This window comes from Lepidochelys kempii, chromosome 1, assembly GCF_965140265.1.
Source record: "Lepidochelys kempii isolate rLepKem1 chromosome 1, rLepKem1.hap2, whole genome shotgun sequence".
Taxonomy (NCBI): Eukaryota; Metazoa; Chordata; order Testudines; family Cheloniidae; genus Lepidochelys; species Lepidochelys kempii.
The window spans coordinates 195637294-195659296 of record NC_133256.1 but is presented as its reverse complement, the minus strand read 5'-3'; the positions used below and the strand labels follow the sequence as shown (position 1 = coordinate 195659296).

Sequence of the window (22003 nt, the reverse complement as noted above, 5' to 3'; positions counted from 1 at the left end):
AAGAATAATGCTGTAATCCCCAAAGCTAAATTGAGTATCTAGGCCTTATACAATGAAGCGGGAGAGAGAGAGAGAGGCCTAAAAGTGCACTCAGCAACAGGCTAAGGGAGGTGTTACCTAATCTAGCCAAAAGAAAAGGAGGACTTGTGGCACCTTAGAGACTAACCAATTTATTAGAGCATAAGCTTTCGTGAGCTACAGCTCACTTCCTCACATGCATATCGTGGAAACTGCAGCAGGCTTTATATATACACAGAGAATATGAAACAATACCTATTCCCACCCCACTGTCCTGCTGGTAATAGCTTATCTAAAGTGATTTCCAGCACAAATCCAGGTTTTCTCACCCTCCACCCCCCCACACAAATTCACTCTCCTGCTGGTGATAGCCCATCCAAAGTGACAACTCTTTACACAATGTGCATGACAATCAAGCTGGGCTATTTCCTGCATAAATCCAGGTTCTCACATCCCCCCCACCCCCATACACACACAAACTCACTCTCCTGCTGGTAATAGCTCATCCAAACTGACCACTCTTCAAGTTAAAATCCAAGTTAAACCAGAACATCTGGGGGGGGGGGTAGGAAAAAACAAGAGGAAACAGGCTACCTTGCATAATGACTTAGCCACTCCAAGTCTCTATTTAAGCCTAAATTAATAGTATCCAATTTGCAAATGAATTCCAATTCAGCAGTTTCTCGCTGGAGTCTGGATTTGAAGTTTTTTTGTTTTAAGATAGTGACCTTCATGTCTGTGATCGCGTGACCAGAGAGATTGAAGTGTTCTCCGACTGGTTTATGAATGTTATAATTCTTGACATCTGATTTGTGTCCATTTATTCTTTTACGTAGAGACTGTCCAGTTTGACCAATGTACATGGCAGAGGGGCATTGCTGGCACATGATGGCATATATCACATTGGTGGATGTGCAGGTGAACGAGCCTCTGATAGTGTGGCTGATGTTATTAGGCCCTGTGATGGTGTCCCCTAATCTAGCCAGTGGGAGATGCAGACTAGATGTATGCTAAGCCCCACCCCTCTCTGAGAGAGGTGCCTATGTCAGTTTAGCAATTCACAAACAAATCCTGCAGGTATCTGGTAGAGGCACCTAAACTGCTTCTTGAGGGAATGAGTTAGGCACATGACTTGCCCCACATAAAAGGGCTGGCGGAGGTCTACCCAGTAGGTAAATCACTCACCTGGGATGTGAGAAACCTAGCTTCATTTCCCCACCTCTGCCAGCAGGAGAAAGTATTTGTACAGGAGGGTACTCTTAATAACTGAGCAATGGGCTATTCAGATGTGGGGTGCCCTCAATCTCTCCTATTGAACCTATTGCACTCTGAATAAATAATGAAAGAGTGATTAGAGCAGGGGGATGCCCTAGGGTTTCCAACATGGGTACCTTCATCACTGGACTACACAGTTATTCTCTTTTTCTCTCTGGCCCAAGAACTAAGTATTTATCCACAGCAGAACAGTCATTGGGCCAGAAAGCAGTGGGAGAACATCACTGGACCAGAGAGCAATGGGAAACCCTTTTTTAAATCCTTTCAAATTTACACCCCCACCCTCTCCAGAAGAGCCATGTGTAAACTTGAAAGCTTGTCTCTTTCACCAACAAGAAGTGGGTCCAATAAAAGATACCTCACCTACCTTGTCTCTTTAATAGCCTGTGATCAACACAGCTACAATACTGCAAACATCAACTTAAATGCACTTGTAGCTAAAAGTGTATTTTTACAAATAATGTAAGATTATTTGATTCATCTTTTACAATAACTTTATTTTGTTTTCAGTGAGTTTACTGTGTGCAGGAGAGCACTTGATGTACAATCAACCTCACCTTTACTATTATCTATTCCCTTGCTTTTATACAGTAACAGGAAAGAAAACCATTTTTAAAAAATAGATTAAAACCATAAAAATTGGTGGAGTGATTAGGCTAAGTGTAGAACCACAAACTAGTTTTTAAAGCTCTTAAAACTGACTAGATTTGAAAGTGATAGTCCTTTTAGTTTAGCTCTACATTTAAAAATGAAAACAGGAATAGAATATATACAAGCAGAAATGCTTCACCTGGCCCTACAACATCATCATCAGGGATTAAATCTGGGACCTCAGGATTGTGGACCTTCTGCCTAAGCTAAAAGATTCAGTTGTCAGCCAGCTCATGAAACTGTATATGTGGGTCAGCCACCAGCAGTGGGGTCTGGACGGAGTGGGGACAGGGAAGCTTGTCCCAAGCGTCACAGATTCATAGAGAGGCAAGGTGGATGAGCATTGGCCTGCTAAACCCACAGTTGTGAGTTCAATCCTTGAGGGGGCCATTTAGGGATCTGGGGCAAAAATTGGGGATTGGCTCTGCTTTGAGCAGGGGGTTGGACTAGATGACCTCCTGAGGCCCCTTCCAACCCTGAGATTCTATGAGGTAATATGAAGATTGTCTCTGTAATATCCTGGGATCAATGTAGCTACAACACCCAACAATAGGCCCACCTTGATTATCATACACATTGTAAGGAGAGCGATCACTTTAGATAAGCTATTACCAGCAGGAGAATGGGGTGGGAGGAGAGAAAACCTTTTGTAGTGATAAACACCCATTTTTTCATGGTCTGTGTATATAAAAACATCTTCTGTATTTTCCACAGTATGCATCTGATGAAGTGAGCTGTAGCTCACGAAAGCTTATGCTCAAATAAATTGGTTAGTCTCTAAGGTGCCACAAGTCCTCCTTTTCTTTTTGCGAATACAGACTGACACGGCTGTTACTCTGAAACCAACAGTAGTGCAGTTCTTCCTGTTTGCAATCCCTTGTAACAGCATGCTCCTGGCCGTGTCATTGGTAGCAGAGACTGAACCTGGGACTTCTGTTTTCAAAGCTGTGAGTTGTTCCTGTCTGTCTGAGCAAAAGGACTCTCCTCTCTCAGGGCTCAAAGGTTCAGCATCAGATGGTGGGCCTGATCTCAAACCCATGGTCTGTCCACTGACGTCACTGGGCTTTGGGTCAGCTCACTCTGGAGCAGTGGCGGCCAGGCCCGGCCTGACCTGTGTCTGTACCAAGTGCAGGCGGATCTGTGGGTCCAGGAAGGGACCCACATGCAAACCTGTGGTAGAGATCAGCCTCGAATGGAGGGCTGATGGTGCAGCAGCGAGGCTCTCATATGACGTGTATTCGCTCCACATTGTCCTGCCATTATGTGGGGCACCGTGTGTGTCGCTCTCTGTCTGTCCCCCACCTCCCAGCCCACTGGGGTAGAAAAACCTATGTTAAGGGGGATGAGAGATTACCTCCTCTCCTGGCCCTTTAAATCTCCAGTGCTCATCACCAACCATGCCCAAGTGGCACCCTGATTGGTTAGGACGGAGCCATTCCTCCTGACCAATCAGAGAGCGGCTTATTGCTTTCTGCGTTCCTCTGCGGCGGTCACATACGCAGCGGAAGTCAGCTTGCCCTGCGTCGAGGAGCGTCTGGCTGCATAAACGGAAGCGCCGCTGCCCTGAGACATGTGACGCGCTGACCGTTTCCGTCTTCGTCACTCCTAGCCACAGGGGGGCGAGTTCTTTCTCTAGGTTCTGCGGCCGCCGCCTCTCCTGTATGGCAGGGAGGGAGCGGGAGAACTAAAGCAGGCTAACGCGCATGCTCAGGAGCCGGGGGGAGGCGGTGGGGGAAAATGGCGGACAGCAAAGCGGGAGAGGAGAAGCCGACGCAGCCGCAGGCAGACGGAGGTGAACACGCAGCGCCGCTCACCCCATATCCCCCCTTCCCCGCGCATGGGGGACCCGAGGGCGGGCAAGGGGAGGGGAGGGGACCCGGGCGGGGTCCTCTGGGGAGGCGGGGAAGGGCCCAGGCGGGGGGGCCCGGGGCGCGGTCTCCGGCTGCTCAGAGTCCGGCCGCCTGCCCAGCTGCGGAGCCAGGGAGCCGTGTCTGGCTCCGGGTGGCTTCAGTGCGGCCCGCGGGCGGTTGGCCGCTTGGGGTGAGTCACCGGCCCGCCCTGGCTGGATGGCTTCATGCCTAGCGAGGGAAATGCGGGGCCCGGGCTCGGCGGTCGCTGGCCGCAGGAGCGTGGGGGTGTCACCTGCGCTGACCGGGACCGACCTGCTCAGGCCTGGAGCTGTACGGCTGGGGAGCAGGGATAAATTGTGCAGCGGGGGTGCTGAGAGCTATTGAAGCGCACTGTAAACCCTGTATGTGACAGGAACCATTTCCCACCCGCACCCTTCGTTCCAGCACCTATGCTGGGGAGGGGCACCAGGGAGAGGGGTTGTCTTCCTGTGATGCCTTGAGACCACTAGGCCAGCCTGATAGAGAGCTTGATCTCAGTAAATTTGCTACCCCCATCTTTGAAGTTATGTCTCATGGCATAGGTTTTTTTTGGGGGTGGGGGTTTGGCTACTTGAATCAGAGGAAAAATGGCAGTCTAGTCATTAACTCGGTGTGGTCCACTCTTACTGGATTGTACCGAGTAGTTAAACTTGATCTTTAAAGTTGGAGGACTTGATCCTGCAGTGCTTAGTTGGGTAAAGCTCCTGTCGTTCAGTGGGGATCTTGCCTGGATGAAGACTGCAGGATTGGGCTTAGTATTGTCCAGGGATGTCAATTTTTTTGTCATATTCCCTGATTCTTATTTTTTTTTAAGTTAAGGTATCCAGTAGATTAATTTGCATAAACAAATACATATATTTTGTTACCAAACTGCCCAATGAGTAGCTCTACCAAATATTGAGAGAAATAATGTATATTGTAGCTCCAAAGGATCTACAATACCTCTACCTCTTAAGGTTCAGCTTATTTTATGGTTATATGGTGCCTCTACAGTTCTCAGTAAACTATAATTTTCCTTACACACCACTTCAAACATTATACTCTTTTGGTAGCAGTTTACAAGATCTTTTTGTGTATATAAAGTGAAAATGAGGTTAATGTTGTTTGAGTCTGCTATTAGAATCTACCAGCATATCATTTATTGTCCATTGTCTTGGAAAACTGAATGTTTTCCCCCCCTCATCTTCCACCTGGCGGTAATGGTATATTTGCCAAGCCAAAGGCTGACCCTTTCCACCTTTTTGGTTTAAACATAACTCATTGGGACTTCAGATGGGGCCACTCTCTAGCAATTAAATGAAGGCTTTAAACTAATTAAAACAGGCTTGACAAGTGAGAATATCTTCAGATAGGCACATAAGTAGTGTCATTTTAGTCCTCTATACAGTTACTTATCTGTACAAAAACATTTGGTTTTGTGTAGCTCCTTAAACCTCAGTGCTGTAGGAAACAGTAAATTAGATGCTAGTAATTCAGTGACTGACTCGTTTTGCAGACATGCAGTCTTCAGTGGCCCACACACAACCGTGGACAGTAGAACATTATTTTAATTAAAGTGGAAGGTTGGCCAAGACACTGGAGTTATTCCTTGCTGTTTAGAAACTGATATGAAATCTTGAATTTTTTCCTGAGTTGCTGAAGGCTTTCCAAAATGAACATAGGTGGGAAGTGCTCTTGTTCTGATGTGACTCTTAAGTCCTACACTGGGGTCCGGAACTCTCAACCTTGCCCAGAGGCAAGAGATCTATTGAATGAGCAATGCAGAAACTTGAGAAGCTATAAAATTAGCATCGTTGCCAGTCCTGTTTATCAGATGCACAACCTACACAGAAAAGAGAGTGAAAACTGCTCACTTATATGTCCTTGTTGACTTGCAAGTGAGTAGTTCTTCCTTGAAGCAACGCTCCTCCATCTAGCTATGACCTAAATACAGAGCACAGGTCTGGGTAGTTATGAAAATAGCAGTGATGCTTATGGGAGGTAGAAAAGAGAGGTGGAATATGATCTGGTTGACATTAGAAAAAAGAATATGAAAGCACAAAAACCCAAATGCACTGTGGGGCTTAGAGAGAGGCTAAAAAATTCCACTTGAGAACAGTTGGTAAACCTAATTCAAGAACAGCTTTGCAAAGAGAAGACTAGTATCTAGATTTCTTATTACCTACAGAAACAGAGTACTTAAGGGAAATTTTCACTGGGCCGCTTTAAACGTTTTGCAGCTCATCAGGCAAGTGAAGTTTCTGTAGGGAAACTTTTGCTGCTAGCACTCCGCTACTGGTCTTAAATGTAGCTATGTTCACACCACCTCCACAGGCTGTCCTGGAAGCCAATTTTGGGAAAGAGAAGACTCAATTGTTGAAAGTAAAAAGAGGACAAGACTCATCTGCTCCTTGAGTGCAGTAGTTAGAGTTCAGCTTTTAGTTATCAGTATTTCAGGTTTGCCATTAATGTTTTTTAAAGATAATGATTTAGTTGTTCCATAAAAGCAAATGTCTGGTCTGGGTAGAGTCTTTTTTTTTTGCCCTTTCTGAATGAGTAAGCTCATCTCCCTTTGTAAAAATCATACTCTAGAAAGGCATAACTGATACACTGATGAAACATGTTCCTACTAAGAGCTTCCCCAGTCTCTGTACTGTACTTCCTTCTTATAGTGTTTGGAGCTCTAGAAAGGTTTAAATCTAGCCTTAAAATACATAATTTGGCTCCCTATGGCTTAATAGGGAAGTGCTTAGAAATTCTTGCAGAAGAAAGCCTTAAAAAATGCAATATATTGGGGCTTCTATAGGAAGAACGTTAATTTCTATAAAAATATAATCTTGCTTAGCTCAGAGTGGCGGGGCGTGAGAGGCACAAAGAATGGTGGTGATAGAGGCTAGTGATTTTCAGAAAGAGAAGGGTGGGAGAGAGAATAGGAGAATGTGGGGGACACACAAGTGGCTTTAAAGTCTTGAAAATCATCATCATACACTTTTCCTATTCAATACTAATGTTATGCATAACGTGTGTAATGTTATAGTGGTTCTAACCTTGGGATCCGTTTATTGTCTAACCTTACTGCATATAGAATTTTAGTGCAGCACTTACATAAAGGGCTTTGTCTTGTTCCTCTGATATTCAGCACATATTGCTGCATCTCTTCGGAAATTGATTACTTTGCATGGTTATGCAAGCTCATCTGATTTCTGCAAGATTTTCAGTAGAATCAAGTCCTACATTCTTAACAAAGATTGGTGCACACAATTTCAGAACAGGAACTAAGCTCTAAACCCATCTCTGCTTGCCCCATTTATCAGTTACCTGAAACTTGTTACATATGGGCACCTGTGAGAGGGTCTCTTGAAATGATTGAGATTCCAGTTCACTTGTAATTTCCTTGCCAACGAACAATCTGTACTGTTCCAGGAATAGATTCAGAGAAGACTTGTCAGTCTTGTCTAAACTTCCAGTTTAGGTAATTAATTTTTGGCTAATCTTGAAATATTAATAAAACTATAATCCAGCTTTGGCCAACTACTTAAATACTGCATTATCAATTCAAATACATAATTGCCAGAAATTCAATTCTTAGCCAGTCTGAGTGCAAGCATGTTATACTTACTGATGCATAACTACATTTTTTTTCTTAGTTGTGTACTTCCCAGCCCTCTTATTGAGGGTGTCCGATCTGCATAATCACTCTTCAGTTATTCCTCAGGCTCTTCCATGCATACACACATCGCTCTGTTTTGCTCTTGTAGTCAAAATTTACAAGCTGCTTGTCAATAAACACACTGCCTCAGTTTCTGTTCCTTCAGGTAAAGCAAGAAAAAATTCTAAAATGAGGAATGAAAGAGAAGAAAATAAAATACCACAAAGTAGAGAATGAGTTGGCCAGACTGCTGACTGGGAAAATGTGTTGTTTTTTTTTTTGTTTTGTTTTAAAGCAATAATATAAAATCCTGTTGGCTCATTAGCCTCATTCCTTCTCTTGGTGATTCCCTAGCCTGCAAGCCAGCAAGGGTTTTCTCTCAGAATAACCCATTTTTGAATTTACATTTTGAGATTCCCAGGCCTTCCCTTCCTTCCAGTTTGGACCTCTGAGTGTAGTTGCTAAAACTGGCTTCTGAACTTCCACACTTTACTGATTGAACTTAAGCTTAATTAGACAGTGGGGCTGTATAGTAAACTTTGTGACAAGACATTCTTGTTGCTGTGATCATCATTAGAGAAATATATCTTTCAGCATTTTAAGAAAGGGTTATTTATGTTCCATTGGCAAGACAACATATTCCAAGTACAGTGATGTTTCTCTGCCTGAAACATTTTGGATTAAATATGCCCTATCCTAAACTACCATTTTCTAAAGTTAGGAATTAAAACTTTGGATGATTACATGAAAGACTAGTCTTGCACTTAGAGCTACTTTAAGGTACACTTAGAAAAATTGCTCTGTAATGTGCATTCAGAAGTGTCAGATGGAATTACTAGCATTAGAACTAGGAACATTGCTGTTCCTAATTAACTTTTTCATGTCTCCTTCTTCCTCTTGATTCTGTCTCACTTGTCCGTAACTTTATTCTTTCCTTACCCCCACTTTTATTTCTCTCTTCCTAAGTCAAGCTGGGTAGCAGCACAGACTTGCATTGCTCATGGATAGTGAAACTAATTACCATTGAGCTCCTAGTCAGTTTCACTGTCTATTATGCTCCCAAGGGTAAAATAACTGTTCTAAGTTGGTTGCATCTAGTTATTGTTGTTTTGCTGACTGAAACAGTGAGTTAACAATATATTTTGCTCCCCAGTCAAGAAACATCATGGACAGGCAGTTTGTATGACTTGGAAAGCATGGCAGGAAATTATAGGTACAGTAACTCCTCCCTTAAAATCGTCCCGGTTAACGTTGTTTTGTTGTTATGTTGCTGATTAGAGAACATGCTCGTTTAAAGTTGCGCAATGCTCCCTTATAACGTTATTTGGCAGCTGCCTGCTTTGTCTACTGCTTGCAGAAAGAGCAGCCCATTGCAGCTAGCTGGTGGGGGCTTGGAACCAGGGTGGACCAGCAGCCACCCTATCAATTTCCCGCTCCTCTAAGTTCCCTGTGCCGCAGCCGCCCAGCAGGCTATCAATTGCCAGGAAGTTCAGCTGTCCCTCCCCCAACTGCCATATGCTGCTCCTGCCCTCTGCCTTGGAGCTGCTCCAGGGAGCCTCCTGCTTGCTGAGCGGGGGGAGGGGGGGGGCCGGTGGCGCGCTAATGTCAAGGCTTCTCCCTGCTCCTGTCCTCCGCCCCACTCTATAGAGATGGGGTAAGCGGGGGGACATGACATGACAGGGCTCAGGGAGCTTGCTGGGAGCAGCTGCGGTCCTAACTTGCTGAGCTACTTTAAAAGTCAATGTAATTAAAAGGGCAATGTGTACCTGTCTGTCTGTGTCTCTCTCTCTCTCACACACACACACACACACACACACACACGGTGTGTTTCTCTGTCTGCCATGCTGTCTCCCCTCCCTCCATTTGTTCTGCCTTGTAGAGTGTGAGGCTACATTAACAACAATGTGTTAACCCTTGAGGGCTCAGCCGAGTGTTAGTTCATCATTTAGCGGTAAGGCATCCCCTGGGAAATATTCCACCCTCTGACTTGACCACCTCAACCAAGCTTCACAATCATCATTGCTGTGTATAGTATTAAATTGTTTGTTTATAACTTATACTGGGGGTGTGTGTGTGTGTGTGTATATTTATTTGTCTGGTGAAAAATATTTCCCTGGAACCGAAACCCCCCCATTTACATTAATTCTTATGGGGAAATTGGATTTACTTAACATTGTTTCTCTTAAAGTCTCATTTTTCAGGAACATAACTACAATGTTAAATGAAGTTACTATAGATTGAGGATGGGGATGGGTAGAGAGGGCACCATGCATCCATACTTAGGAAAAATAGTGGTGCTGTATTATGGAGGCATCATATTTAAGATTTAAATATGTATTTAAAGACTTCTGTTATGCTAAAACAGAGTATGACTTCCCCTTTCACAGATTTCCCTGTTTCTCTAGCCCCTCTGTTTCTCTGGATTTTGTTTCTTTGCCCTAAGGCTACAATCTTGGTAATCATCCCCAGTTTTGAACTGCTGTTTTTTCCACATGGTTGCTGACAGTTGCTAGTGGCCAGTGCAAAGCAGACCCTTCCCTTAAGGTCTGAATTTGCTGCCTGTGTGGTGCTCCCATCCCCTGCTTTCCCTCTTAGCAAGGGACGTAGTTGGGTCCCAAACATGGTAATATTGTCCTCAGACCACTGATGTGAACTCCCTCCTTTTCTGTCCATTCTCTATCAGTTTTTTCTCCCTGCTTTTGTGGCAGCAGAGGAGCAAGCTGTGCCCATGTGTGTACTGTTCCACCAACTCCAGGAGCGTAGTGAAACTTCCGAGTACCATTTTTTTCACTTGGTGTGGCTGAGGGAGCTCTGTATATGAGCACAGGTTTGATGGGAGTGTTGTGCTGGATGGGTCATTTTCACAGGAAAAGGGCATTTCCCATGAGTTTGCAAACCCAGGCGTGATACAAGTTTCTCAAAAGCACTTTGCTTCAGTTAGCAATTCTGGTGCTGATTTCCTCCTGAAACAGAATCAGTCAGTTATATTGAATTGAGGGATGTAGACAAGGAGTGATTAGAAATTAAGTTAAGACTACCAGTCTCAACTACTTGTATGGTTTTAATGATCTGCTAAGGGAGCCTATGTATAGACTAACATGGGCATTTTTTATGTAAATAAATCTAATGTGTCTAATCTTAAATTGTGTACACTAGGTTTGAAACTGGGACTCCAAATGTGAAATGTTAACTTGTGCAACCTAGACCCCAGAAGACTGTTAAAAAAAATTAAATGTAACTGTCTAGATAAATTTACAGTCCCATATTAACAGTGATCTGATGCTTCAATGCTTTTTCAGACTTTTGTATATATAAAGACTTTTTTTGTACTATTTTAGTTAAGTGCTTGCAGTTTCTTTCACTGTTTGTCTTTACATGCTGTCTGCTGTATATGCAGCAGTGGTGGAGACTGCTGGCACTGTAAGTACCCTCCCCATAACAATGCTTTATGAGGTTGCTGCTCCCAACAATCTGCTCAGTAAAAATAGCTCATCTTGGTAAGTTGTTTCGACTTCACCAGGACCTGAAGAAGAGGCAGAAAAACCTGTGAAAACTAAGACTGTTTCTTCCAGTAATGGAGGGGAAAGTTCGAGTCGCAGTGCAGAGAAACGGGTAGCTGATGAAGAAGCTGAAGATTTCACCACAAAGCCTGCTCCTGCCAAAATGTCCAAGTTTGGATTTGCCATAGGCAGTCAGACAACAAAGAAGGCACCTGTGATATCCATCAAACTTGGAGCAAATGTAAGTTGTTTGAATGTTTGGTTTATTTTTAAAGGAAACCTAACACCGAGAGAGTATTTTCTTGAAACTTAATGTGGGTAGGTTGATTAAAAATATTGAAGTTGACATGTGGGGAAGTGTTGTGGGGCCTATCCTTTTGTTCTAGTAAGTATTTTAAGGGTATAACACCAGTGAGAATTGTTCAGAGTTGTCCAAGAGAGAGGAAGAATAATGGGACAAAATTAACTCTAAATTGTCCTTGAATATCTGAAATAATTCTCTACGATCTAAGCCTGGAGTAGCTTGCTGAAGCAGTGCTGAAAGCTTCAATGCTCAATGTTCATTGTTCACTATTCTGGGACAGGCAAGCATATGCTTGTTTATAAATGTAATTCTTACACAGTTCTCAAATACCACAGTGAAGTGTCCATTGTAAATCTCTAAATAGGTTCAGTTCAATCTCTATTCCTCAAGAACTCTGTAGGTACAATGTCAGCATTTTACAAACCAGCAGCAAAAGATTGCTCAGTAGGGTGTTTTTCTAAGGGCATGTTGCTTTCAAATCAGAAAAACAAAACAAAAAACATTTTAGAACATACACAATAAGGTAAACACAGTCCTTGAAAAATTGAGAAAGATGCCTTTTGAGCCACTAGTAAGTTCAATTGGCTCTTAGGATTTCTAGCTCAGTGATTCAGCTACGTTTGCATCGAAATTTGGGATCATTATTTTTTCCCTGCCCTCTGGCCTATCCTAGTGGTCTGTGTTAATACCTCTAGGGAAGATAAACTTCTTAGCAGCAATTGTTCCTTACAGGTAGAATAATGAATAGATGTGGCTGCATTGACTCACTGAGCCTAATCCTGTTCCTCCCCAATACCCACTACTGTATGTATGACCACAGAGTGTAAATGTATGCAGAATGTCTCCATAATACTACAGAAGTGAGGAAGCATTGTGCACTAGAGCAGGATGATGCTATGGAAATCAAAGTTATTACCAGCAGTTTAAACATTGTCATCTTATTTTTCTTTGGAGTCATTAATTTTGATTCCTTTTGCATTATACAGAGTACAAAAATGTCTCAGATTTTGATGGCTGGATATGTTTTGAGTAGAGGAAGGTGTCTGTCTGGGAAGTGTAAATTGAGCTTTTTCCAACAAAGACCCCCTGTATGAAACAGTCTGATGTTACCTTCTGCTTCTGAATTGGAAACATTAGTTAAAAAGCATTCGATTGTTCAATCAAGAAGAATTCTAAGATCTGTTAAAGTACAAAAAGACAAACATGCTCAGCCTCTTGCAGTTGACAGACTTAAATACTCCAGTGTGGCTTCAAGAATAAAGAACAGATGGGGATATGGCCCAATCCTGCGTGTGTTATTTTTGAGACATAGTTGTCACAAGCTGCTCAGATTCTGATTTAATTTCCCATGTCATGCACCAGTAGCCACGTGCCACTGTAATATGCATGTTTGCAAAAAAACTAATACTTGCTTGTAGGGAATTGAAATCTGGGAGGATCGGACTAGTTCATCAGAAAACATCTTGCCCAAAGGGACAGATGCTCCCTTGTCCTGTTACTGGAAAACTATTTTCTGTCTACTTCAGAGAACTACCTTGACTTTTAGTTTAGCCAGTTAGAAATTAACTTATGCATGTCTTCACTGAAATTGAAGTAATTTTTTAAAGATGTTTAATGAATTCCATTTTTAAAAAGTCTTTTGAAAGGTTAAATGGATCCTAGTCAAGTAAGCAGACCTGTCTGATTTCATTTGGTGTGTTTTCAATCTATTTCAGAAACCTAAAGAGCCTGCTCCCACCCTTGCTCCAAAAACCCTTTCTGTAGCAGCAGTTTTCAATGAAGATGATGATGTAAGTAAATACCACTTCAGAGGGGAACAGTTAGTGCTGGTTAGAGTTAGGCAGTATGAGTAGGTACTCTGTAAGCTTCTCCACAAAAATGTCAGTGCACTATAATTAGGAACTGATCCAGTGTTTCCCTTAAACATGTTGTTGGAATTTTTTATTTTCAGTAATACAGAATACCACCACAAAACCAATTCAACCATAAATTCCTTGATTAAATCTAAAGGTTGAATGGTGCTTATAGGGACACTTCAAATGGGCCTTACACACCTAAGAAATCATCACACCCATATAGTAACATGCTGTTATAAGCACTGGTCAGATACTTACAACAGGACTAAACCTCGGGTGCTTGGCTGGCTCTGACACCGGACAGCAGATATTAGCAATGAAATTGTTAAATAATGTAATTAAAAATAAATTATTATCAGAACCTACATGACTTTAACACTGCTCTGTGCTAAAACCAGTTAGCACCATTCCTGATAATTGGGGTCTTTTCTTCAGACTTTTATAAGTTACCTTCCAGGACCAATCTTTCCAATTAATCCACATTCTTTCAAGGCTTTTGCACAACTGCTTAAGCACCCCCACTTTACACAAGCTGCAAAGCATATACATAAAAATATATGAGCAGTTAACTGACAAAGGTCAATATATGCGATAATTAGAAATGTTAATAAAATTTCACTAGAAAAGAGACCAGTAATCTCATTTTCACTTAGGGAACTTGAGCCCAGATCTCCAGATTGCCCTGCTGGAAACTAGTTCAAATTCTCAGTGTTGCTTTCTGTCTATGGGTTTGATGGGGGGCTAGAGTAACTGAAAAGAAATGATGCTCCCCCCAGTGAAGTGCAATAATGTGGTGGTAAACAATTCAGCTAATTGGGAAAGGGCATGGAGAGGTTTGGCCTCAGCAGAGTTGGCAGCAACACAAGACTGCAAGTGTGAGATGCAAAAAGAGTTTCCATTCCTCAGCAGGACCAATGGGTCTCCATAGTGTATTAAGGAAGAGGGGGTAGGGGATACATTTGAACAGGCATATTGGTCACACAAATTTAAGACTTTAAAATGGGGTTAATCAGACAGACAGGGCAATGTGGTTGCTTTAGAGCTGACTGTTTGTTCAGGAGGTCCTGACTCCTCAACATTTGTTTTCTGTAACTCACCAAGTGCTGCCAATGTTCCTTGGAGTGAGAGGGAGGAGAGAGGCAAATAGATACTCCCTCTTTTTGTGGTTTTTAATGTAATTGTCTTCCTCCTGTTGTGTACTGAATCTAAATACTGCTGAGACATTCAGGTATGGGCTAGATCTACAGTGTAGTGAATGACACGTAATATTTTATTTAATGTGTTCCATTTTAAGTTTAATAAAAGATGGGTAATTTAGAGTACTTGATGGTACAGTTCTTCACTGATCTATACCATGGCCATGCATTCCTTTGAGACAAATCCTAGTATATCTTGAGTGTTTTGCTTGAGTGACTACCATAGATAAGCCTGACTACCACACTTCTGATTCAGTTGCTCCTGCCATGCTTCTCTGTCACAAAATACTGTTTTATACATAAAGCTGGATACAAAAGTTGGCTTGGCTTGTAAAGAGATAAATGAAGCTAAGTAGTTTATTTCTGCACACGTTGCACAAGTGCTTTTCAATTGCCAGTCCATTTCCCATCGGGCCCTCTTCCATGTGTGAAATGCTAAATAACCTGTTTAATACTTCGATTGGTAATAGGATGGTTTAGAAAAACCTTGGATGAATGATATGTGGTAATGGCTGTGATTGCTGCAGACCTTGTGAGCACAAAGGAGAAGGGGGAAAAAAAGAAGGAAAATTGGGAGAGTGGAGGTAGAAGAGACAACACACAGGAAAGAAGTCCTTAGGGTTGACATCAGTACCATTCCTCTCCCAAGATTTTCCTGATGTTAGTGAGGCATTGCCACTTGTTAATGTCCTACACTTGCAGAATGTTAAAAGGTCATGAGACAGCTTCTGGGGTGTCATGGTGACACATTATGATATGATGGGTAAGTCTGCCCTAGAAGGCAAATGGTTGAAGGTGATTAACTCATGCTGCCAAAATGGTAGCCGCTGATAAATTGTACTGCATATTTGCTGGCATCTTACTGAATTTGAAAGGTCTTTCTCTATAGTGTGGATCTACTTATCACATGCAAACTTCTTTACCCCTATTTTTGGCTTTATAGACTAGAGGCACTGTGTGCTCTAAAACTTTCCTGAGAGATTGTTAGTTCCATTTCATGTCTGGCTTCTGAATGTTCAACAGAGAAGAATAAAATGTTTAACTATGCCCTCATATCCATGTTCTTTCTTTTTAACTAGAGTGAACCAGAAGAAATGCCTCCAGAAGCAAAGATGCGCATGAAGAATATTGGAAGGTAGATCAGCTTTAACTTCATTCTTCCAAAGGAGGGGTGGGAGGGAGTTGAATGGGTGGGGAGGATGGACCTTCTACAGTTCAGATTAAGTCCTGCATATGGTCCAGAAATGTATGAAGGGCAAACAGGTTAGCTTTAATGTCACTTTCTACAGAAATGAGATGTTATCAACTGGAATTCCTCTTGTGTGTCAGCTGTGGCTGAATGCAGGCCTGCAGATACGCACCCATTTAAATACCCCCTTAGCTTTGCCAGAGTGGGAAGAGAGGTTCTGCTTCCAGGATGCAAATTTTGGATGCAGTTTGTGGTTGTTACTGAAAGAAGCAAACTACTTCTGCTCTTGTGTCTTTTTTTTTTTTCTTCTATCGAACTCCAGATTTCCCCAACCCCAGACTATCTGGTTTTACCCTTCACAGTATAAATATTCCTAGACTGGGGTAGTCTGTTCAGAACTTGAATCTCTGCATATGGAAAAAAGGGCTTGGGTTGAATGGGGTTTTTTAAAATGAATTTTTCCCCATAAGAAGTACTTTAGTATGCTATCGTTAAGACACCAGCATAATCTCTCCATATGGGGACTTAACTGTTACTGAAAATATGAGTATATAATGGTTTTTGCATTCTCTGGATGCATCTGTAAACTTAATTTCTGGCTGCTACAACTTTGAGAGAGTGAGGGCCAAGTTAGGCTCTAATATAAACAGAGGTGTCTTCAGTGAAGTTGCACCCAGAGATGATGACTAAGTTTGGGTCTCAGACTTTAAAAGCAGTTTAACATTTTATTTCTTAAAAAAAAAAAAAAAAATTGTCTGTCGGCTTATTATTGAAAGATGCAAAATTAACAGGCCTGGATCCTGCGTTTTTTTTTTTTTTATCCAGAGAGCTAGTATTTCACAGGCAGCAGCAGTGGTACTTGTCCCTCCCCCCCTTGCCCGGGTGTCTCATGCTGATTTTAGAGGGATCAATTCTGGGGACAGGTGACAACACTGCCACTTGTGATGACTTCTTGTGACAAACACCTATCCACTGGAAACCAAACTGAGGGAACTAAGCTCATTTCACATAAGAAGCCCCTGAAGAGCCATACCAACAGTTGTAACTTTTGGGCACTCCTGACACAAGCTGGATATGAAACAGCAAAGTGAAGCTGAAACATTCCAGTCACACATCCAGTTCTCCCAACTATTTGATTAAACTAATCTCCACATCTAATTGTTGTTTTTCTTTTTGCAGAGATACACCAACCTCAGCAGGACCAAATTCTTTCAACAAAGGAAAGCATGGGTTTTCTGACAACCAGAAGTTATGGGAACGGAACATTAAATCTCATCTTGGCAATGTCCCTGAGGATGATGACTAAATGATACCTGTTGAAATTCGGGTGTGGGGGGAGGGCAGGGTGTGACATTAAAGGAACAGTTTCCTTTTTTAAGAATGGTCTGAGATTTAGTGTTGGAGCCACTTTTTCTAAGGATTGAGTGGTACAATAATAACTGAGTTTGAAATTAGAGGTAATTTATGTTTTGTATACAGATTTCAAGGCATTTGCTAATTTTGTAGTTCTATGTGATTAGTTTCAAAAGGTTACAAATAAAGAAATTGGAAGTGGTACTTTTTAAATTTTTTTTTTTTGGGTCACAGCAACTCATACACTAAGGTGGACAAAAAAGGTTACTGTCTCTTTAATCAGGTTAATGTTGAATGCTACTGCACTCTGGCTTCTAGCTCCCTCTTTATATCAGATGAAACATATGGATCCTATGATCACTGTTAGAGAGAGGGAACAGTGCCTTGTGCTAGAAGTGTTATTGGGCTATTAATTTGAACATAAATTTAGACAGAGTAGAAAACTTAACAACCTGAATTTTTTTCCTCCCCCTCTGGTCACTTTTTGTTCTTCACAAACTAAGAATTGTGTTGCTCTGAGTGCTATGGTAGCTTTAGCTCTAATCTTCCTTTGAAACTTTCTGTAAAGTGTGTAATAGTCTATCTGTGGTCTAGTTCATCCTAAGGAAGTGGTCTTAGCTGTATATTAGATACAGTCTCTAAAGAATATTCACTACAGCGTGCTCCTTAGTCAGTAGTATAAGTAGTGCTTGTTAGCATTTCCTTGTGAATTAAATGAATAAGCAAATATTAAGGCAGTTATCAATATAGAAGAGCCACCACCAAAAAGATGAAAGTATGTAATTTATTTAAACATCATATTTGGTTTAAACGTCTTCCTTTATTATGCCTAAAAGGAATAAAAGCACACCAAAAATTCAGAGACTTAGTTTTTGTACTTATAAGCAGTAAGATGCGCTTCCTTTTATTTTGACATTTTTAAATACTCGATGCTAAAATATGTTTGTGGCTTCAAAACACATTTGTTATCTGCATTACTAATATTTCTGACTAACAGTTCTTAAAAAAAAAAAAAAAATTTCACTAGGCTATTAATTTTTTGCACCTAGTTTGAGCAATGACATTACTAATCACCTTCATTTTCAGAATTTCATATACTAGTATAGTGCTCTGTTAGGATTTCAAACATGGTGAGGGTTGTCTAAATTCCATTAAGCTATTTTCATTTAATTTCAAAAATTGAGGACATTTGTGTCTTTAAAAAAAAAAAATCTAACAGTACATTTTTTTTGGAGTCTAACCTACCTGATAGTGTCTGCGAGTAAAGTTATCCTTGTTTGCAATTGGTTGTAAAACTTGTGTATTGAATATTCATGAACAGAATCCACCTTAATTACTTTTCCTCTTAAATCCTTTCCATATGCTAAAGTTGAGTAGAGTTGGTGGAGAAGAAAGTGCACCTTTTATAGGTTAGAAAAGTACTGGCCAATTAGACTCCTGAGTTTGTAAGTTCTAAAATTTTTGTATTGTGTAGTCTTTTCATTTGAAGTCTGATGCAATTGAATACATGTATCTATTATTTTCTTGAAAAGCTTTGTTATAAATGTAACATAAAAAGTATACTTTTTTCATAGCAAAAATTGTTTTATAAAACTCTTTGAAGGCTGAATGTAAGGACTTAAAAAAAAAAAAAAAAGTGATGCTTCTAAACTACTTTTGCCTCTTACCCCTCATTGAAGTTAGTGACAAACTCTTGTTGACTGCAGTGGAGACACAATGGGACACTTAAATTGTACCACCTACTTTTATCTCATAATAGATTTAATGCATGGTTACACTTGTCTAGAATAACTCCCCTGCTAAAGCAGTGGAAATGTGCATAGAACTGCTACCTTCTTGATGATGATTGGTTGGTTAGTATTTGGGGTCTTGGTCATTGTCTGTTAGGAGAAATTGATGGTGTCAGCTGTTTCTTTGGTGCAATCCTGTTTGTTTACAAAGAATGTATATAAAATCATGTTTCCCTGAATAGGGGAGGAGACACTTCCTTTGCTCATGGTTGCAAGCCTCTTTCCAGCTAGCGCTTTTCCCCAGCATCATGGAAGTTCTTCTGCCTGTCTCTAGATTTCCTTCTGCTGCTTCCAGTATTTCCATTCAGCCCTCTCCTCAAACCTCTTGACCTACATAGCTCAGATTCCTGCCTGAACTTGCTTGTGGCTTATGCCCAACCAGAAAGGATGTTGTTTGTGTCAGTCAGTGGAAGGTGTTTCATAATAGGTATGTCTCAAACTTAGAGGGTTTAGGTTCGGTCTTTAGGCCACAGTATATGTTGGCACTGAGTAGTAGTCAAAAGAAATTAAACAAGGTGTATACTTCATAGCTTCTGTAGGTAGAGCTTCTTGTGTACACCAGGATTTTCTTGTGTCCCTTCATTCCCCTCCCCCTCATTCTCCCCTTCATGGTAAAGGTTTCTCTTTCCCCTTGACCTGTTCTTTCCCCCACAGCAGCCTTCTCCATTGTCCTGATCTGGCTTATTTGTCCCCCCTACCAAATACCTTTCTCCACCAGGGCACTAGCCATCCCACTGTTCAAAGCAGGGCTCAGTCTTCCCCTACCTGGACCAAGGATTGATGTGGCAGGATATAAGGAAGGAAGTAACCTCTCTGCTCAACTCCCAGCTGAGAAAGGAGTTTTTTCTTCTTTGATGTAAGGTATCAACATGTAATAGTGCAAGCTGTTAATACATACCATCAACAGATAACAGCTCCATGTGTCCTCCATTTCCAGCTTGTGAGGGTGCAGTTGTCCCCAAAAATCAATAGGGTTATTGTCACTGATGCCTAGAACATATCTTGAAATTTTAGAATTGATCAAAGGTGTTCAAAAGTTATGTTATAGAGAAATGGGATAGAGCTGAGGTCAGATGTTGCAAGATCAACTATGAAAATTTAGAGCAAGAAAAAAGGCTGCCATCAGCCTGTAGGTTTTTAATGGAGGTAGTTTACTTTAGGGACAACCCTTCACAATTTGATGCAATGAAATGGTACTATTGGATAGAATACAGGCCCAGTTGACTTCCATCTATTTTGCCTAATAGCTTCCCATACTTTATTAAAGTCTCTTAGCTTCACACCCTAAAGAAAGATGACAATTACACTAACTTACTTGGCACATATGGATTTGTTAGTATAGACTGTCATCCTCCTATAACTTGAGTCTTTGCTTCAGACATCTGCCATGGAGATTATACGACCTCACTCTAGAAGGGGGTCAAGGAGGAGGCAGATAAACCCCTTGTTTCACATTAGGTAAAATCTGTGTTGAAATGTAGCAGATAAGCAGTCTTCTGGTGTGAAAGTTTCTTATTGGAGGGAAATTGGTTAGTATATGGTGTTGGGTGTAACAGCTGATCTTCACTCAAGCTAAATGTGAAAAGAAATTGAGCTCTTTCATGGAACCACTAGCTGAAATAGGAACAGTTGCCCCACAGATAGGGGTGCATCCCACAGCTTTGTCTGATACCAAAGAGGCACTTGGTGAAAGCTCTACCTTCTAGAGCAATTCAGAAAGATGTTCATTTCACCCAGGAGGATGTCTCTTGCAAGAGATCCTGCTCTTTTAGCACTTCTGTAAATAAAGACTCTGATCAAGGTTACTGTCATTAGTACTGAGAACAGGTCTATTACCCCTTCAGGCAGTTGTCCCCAATCTTCAGACTGAGTTCAGCACTGAATGGGAGCTTGCCCTTGAATCCCAGTACTACATTGAGACAGCCACCTACCACCTCTGCTCTAAGAGCAACTTGTTACCACTGAGTCCCTTCCCAGAACAGAAGGGATCAAAAGATGTCATGGGCCACAGGAAATTCTTCTTAACCTCTTTCCAGCTAACTAAGGATTTATTCTTCATCCTCATTGTGTATGAGGCAGTGGCATCCTCTCCCATACAACTTCCTGCTAATAGACTCCCTTCAGGAATTACAAGGAAAGGTGGACATTATGGACCTTGGATTATTGGTTGTAGAAAGCACATAAAATTGAATAGTCTGCATTCTAGTCTCCCAGGCAGATTGTCAATACCAATAAGTGGAGTACTAGAGCCTCAGGATAACTTGTGGTAGACTCCAGCCTCTATATCTTCAACACTAATGAAAGATACCAACTACCTCAAAAAGGATTTCCAAACAAACAGGACCCCCTAAAGCTACTCAAAAGACAAAGATCCTTGACCTCTTAAGCAGAAAGGCCTATTTCTAGGTGTCTCTTTATCTGCACATAGCCAACTATCAAGCCATATTTACTAAATATGACTGAGCTTGAATAGAATATCCCCATTCATTGAAAAGCTACCAGGGGAAGTGGGGGTTGGCGTGAAAGCCATCATTTTGGCAGGACTAGTAAGTAGCTAGAACTTCCCTCCACGCAGTCCTTGAAAACCTGATACAGCAGTCTATTCAACAGCCACATCCATCACCATGAGGAGGGCAGCTTTGTTACATCTGTTCAATCGAACAACCATTGAAGATCACTCTTCCAAGGGCCAGACCTATGGACTTCTTGCACAGATAAACTATTATATAACTTGAGTATAGGCAACAGTGGGGGCGCTGGGTATTGCTACACTTCCCAGGAGGAGAAAACCATTTAGATACTAGGGCCATTTCTGACAGAACTTCCTCCTATCAGCAACAGCCACCTGTTTATTACTCCTCTAAGAAGTCTTGCTGCTTCTGCAAGAGAGCCCCGTCCCTCTCTACCATCAGGAGGTTTGATATTCAAGTCAAGAGCTGTGTGCCAATCCCACCGTCCTTCTCCCAATCCCATTTTTTTTCAGGCACCAGAGCCTGCTCTCCACCCTGCTGTGCCTCTTCACAGATCCATCTCATGAAACAACTGAGGGAAGAAGTGGATTTCTTATATCAATTAAGAACCACAGTAGTACCACTTCAGGGGGGGGGGGGTTCTATGCTTGCTAGTTCCTTATATCCCAAAGAGAAAGAGGAAATGAGTTTACTAGACTTGAGATGACTAAAGTTTATTGTAATTCATATTGATTAGCAACACTAGCCTCAATCATCAGTTCTCTAGCAGTTTAGCATTAATTTGCAGCTCTTGATCTTCAGGACACATTTACAGTGAGCTACAACCACTACCCATACAGAGTACTCTTTCAGCTTGTCTACAGTCCTGCCGAGAGTATTCACA

General features: G+C 41.6%; 1 protein-coding gene across 4 annotated transcripts; it reads left to right on the top strand.

The window, feature by feature from the left end:
• The first annotated feature begins 3516 nt into the window (after positions 1-3516).
• PCNP (PEST proteolytic signal containing nuclear protein) lies at positions 3517-17719 on the top strand. Of its 4 annotated transcripts, none has more exons than XM_073306836.1 (6): positions 3518-3736; positions 8615-8674; positions 11034-11202; positions 12981-13055; positions 15397-15452; positions 16686-17719. In XM_073306836.1, the coding sequence occupies exons 1-6, from the start codon at positions 3648-3650 to the stop codon at positions 16810-16812; spliced, it is 576 nt and encodes a 191-aa protein (XP_073162937.1). In that variant the 5' UTR covers positions 3518-3647; the 3' UTR covers positions 16813-17719. The 4 variants fall into 4 exon arrangements, with proteins under 4 accessions (XP_073162957.1, XP_073162937.1, XP_073162947.1 ...); XM_073306826.1 differs by having other exon boundaries at positions 3523-3736; positions 10982-11202; XM_073306856.1 differs by lacking the exon at positions 8615-8674 and having other exon boundaries at positions 3517-3736.
• Positions 17720-22003: the final 4284 nt, after the last annotated feature.

Bases quoted from the DNA above. Each gene is read 5' to 3' on its own strand.
- PCNP (XM_073306826.1), top strand. From the start codon at position 3,682: ATGGCGGACAGCAAAGCGGGAGAGGAGAAGCCGACGCAGCCGCAGGCA. The intron at 11,203-12,980 runs GTAAGTTGTTTG...AATCTATTTCAG, and splicing joins CCATCAAACTTGGAGCAAAT to AAACCTAAAGAGCCTGCTCC. The intron at 15,453-16,685 runs GTAGATCAGCTT...TTCTTTTTGCAG, and splicing joins CGCATGAAGAATATTGGAAG to AGATACACCAACCTCAGCAG.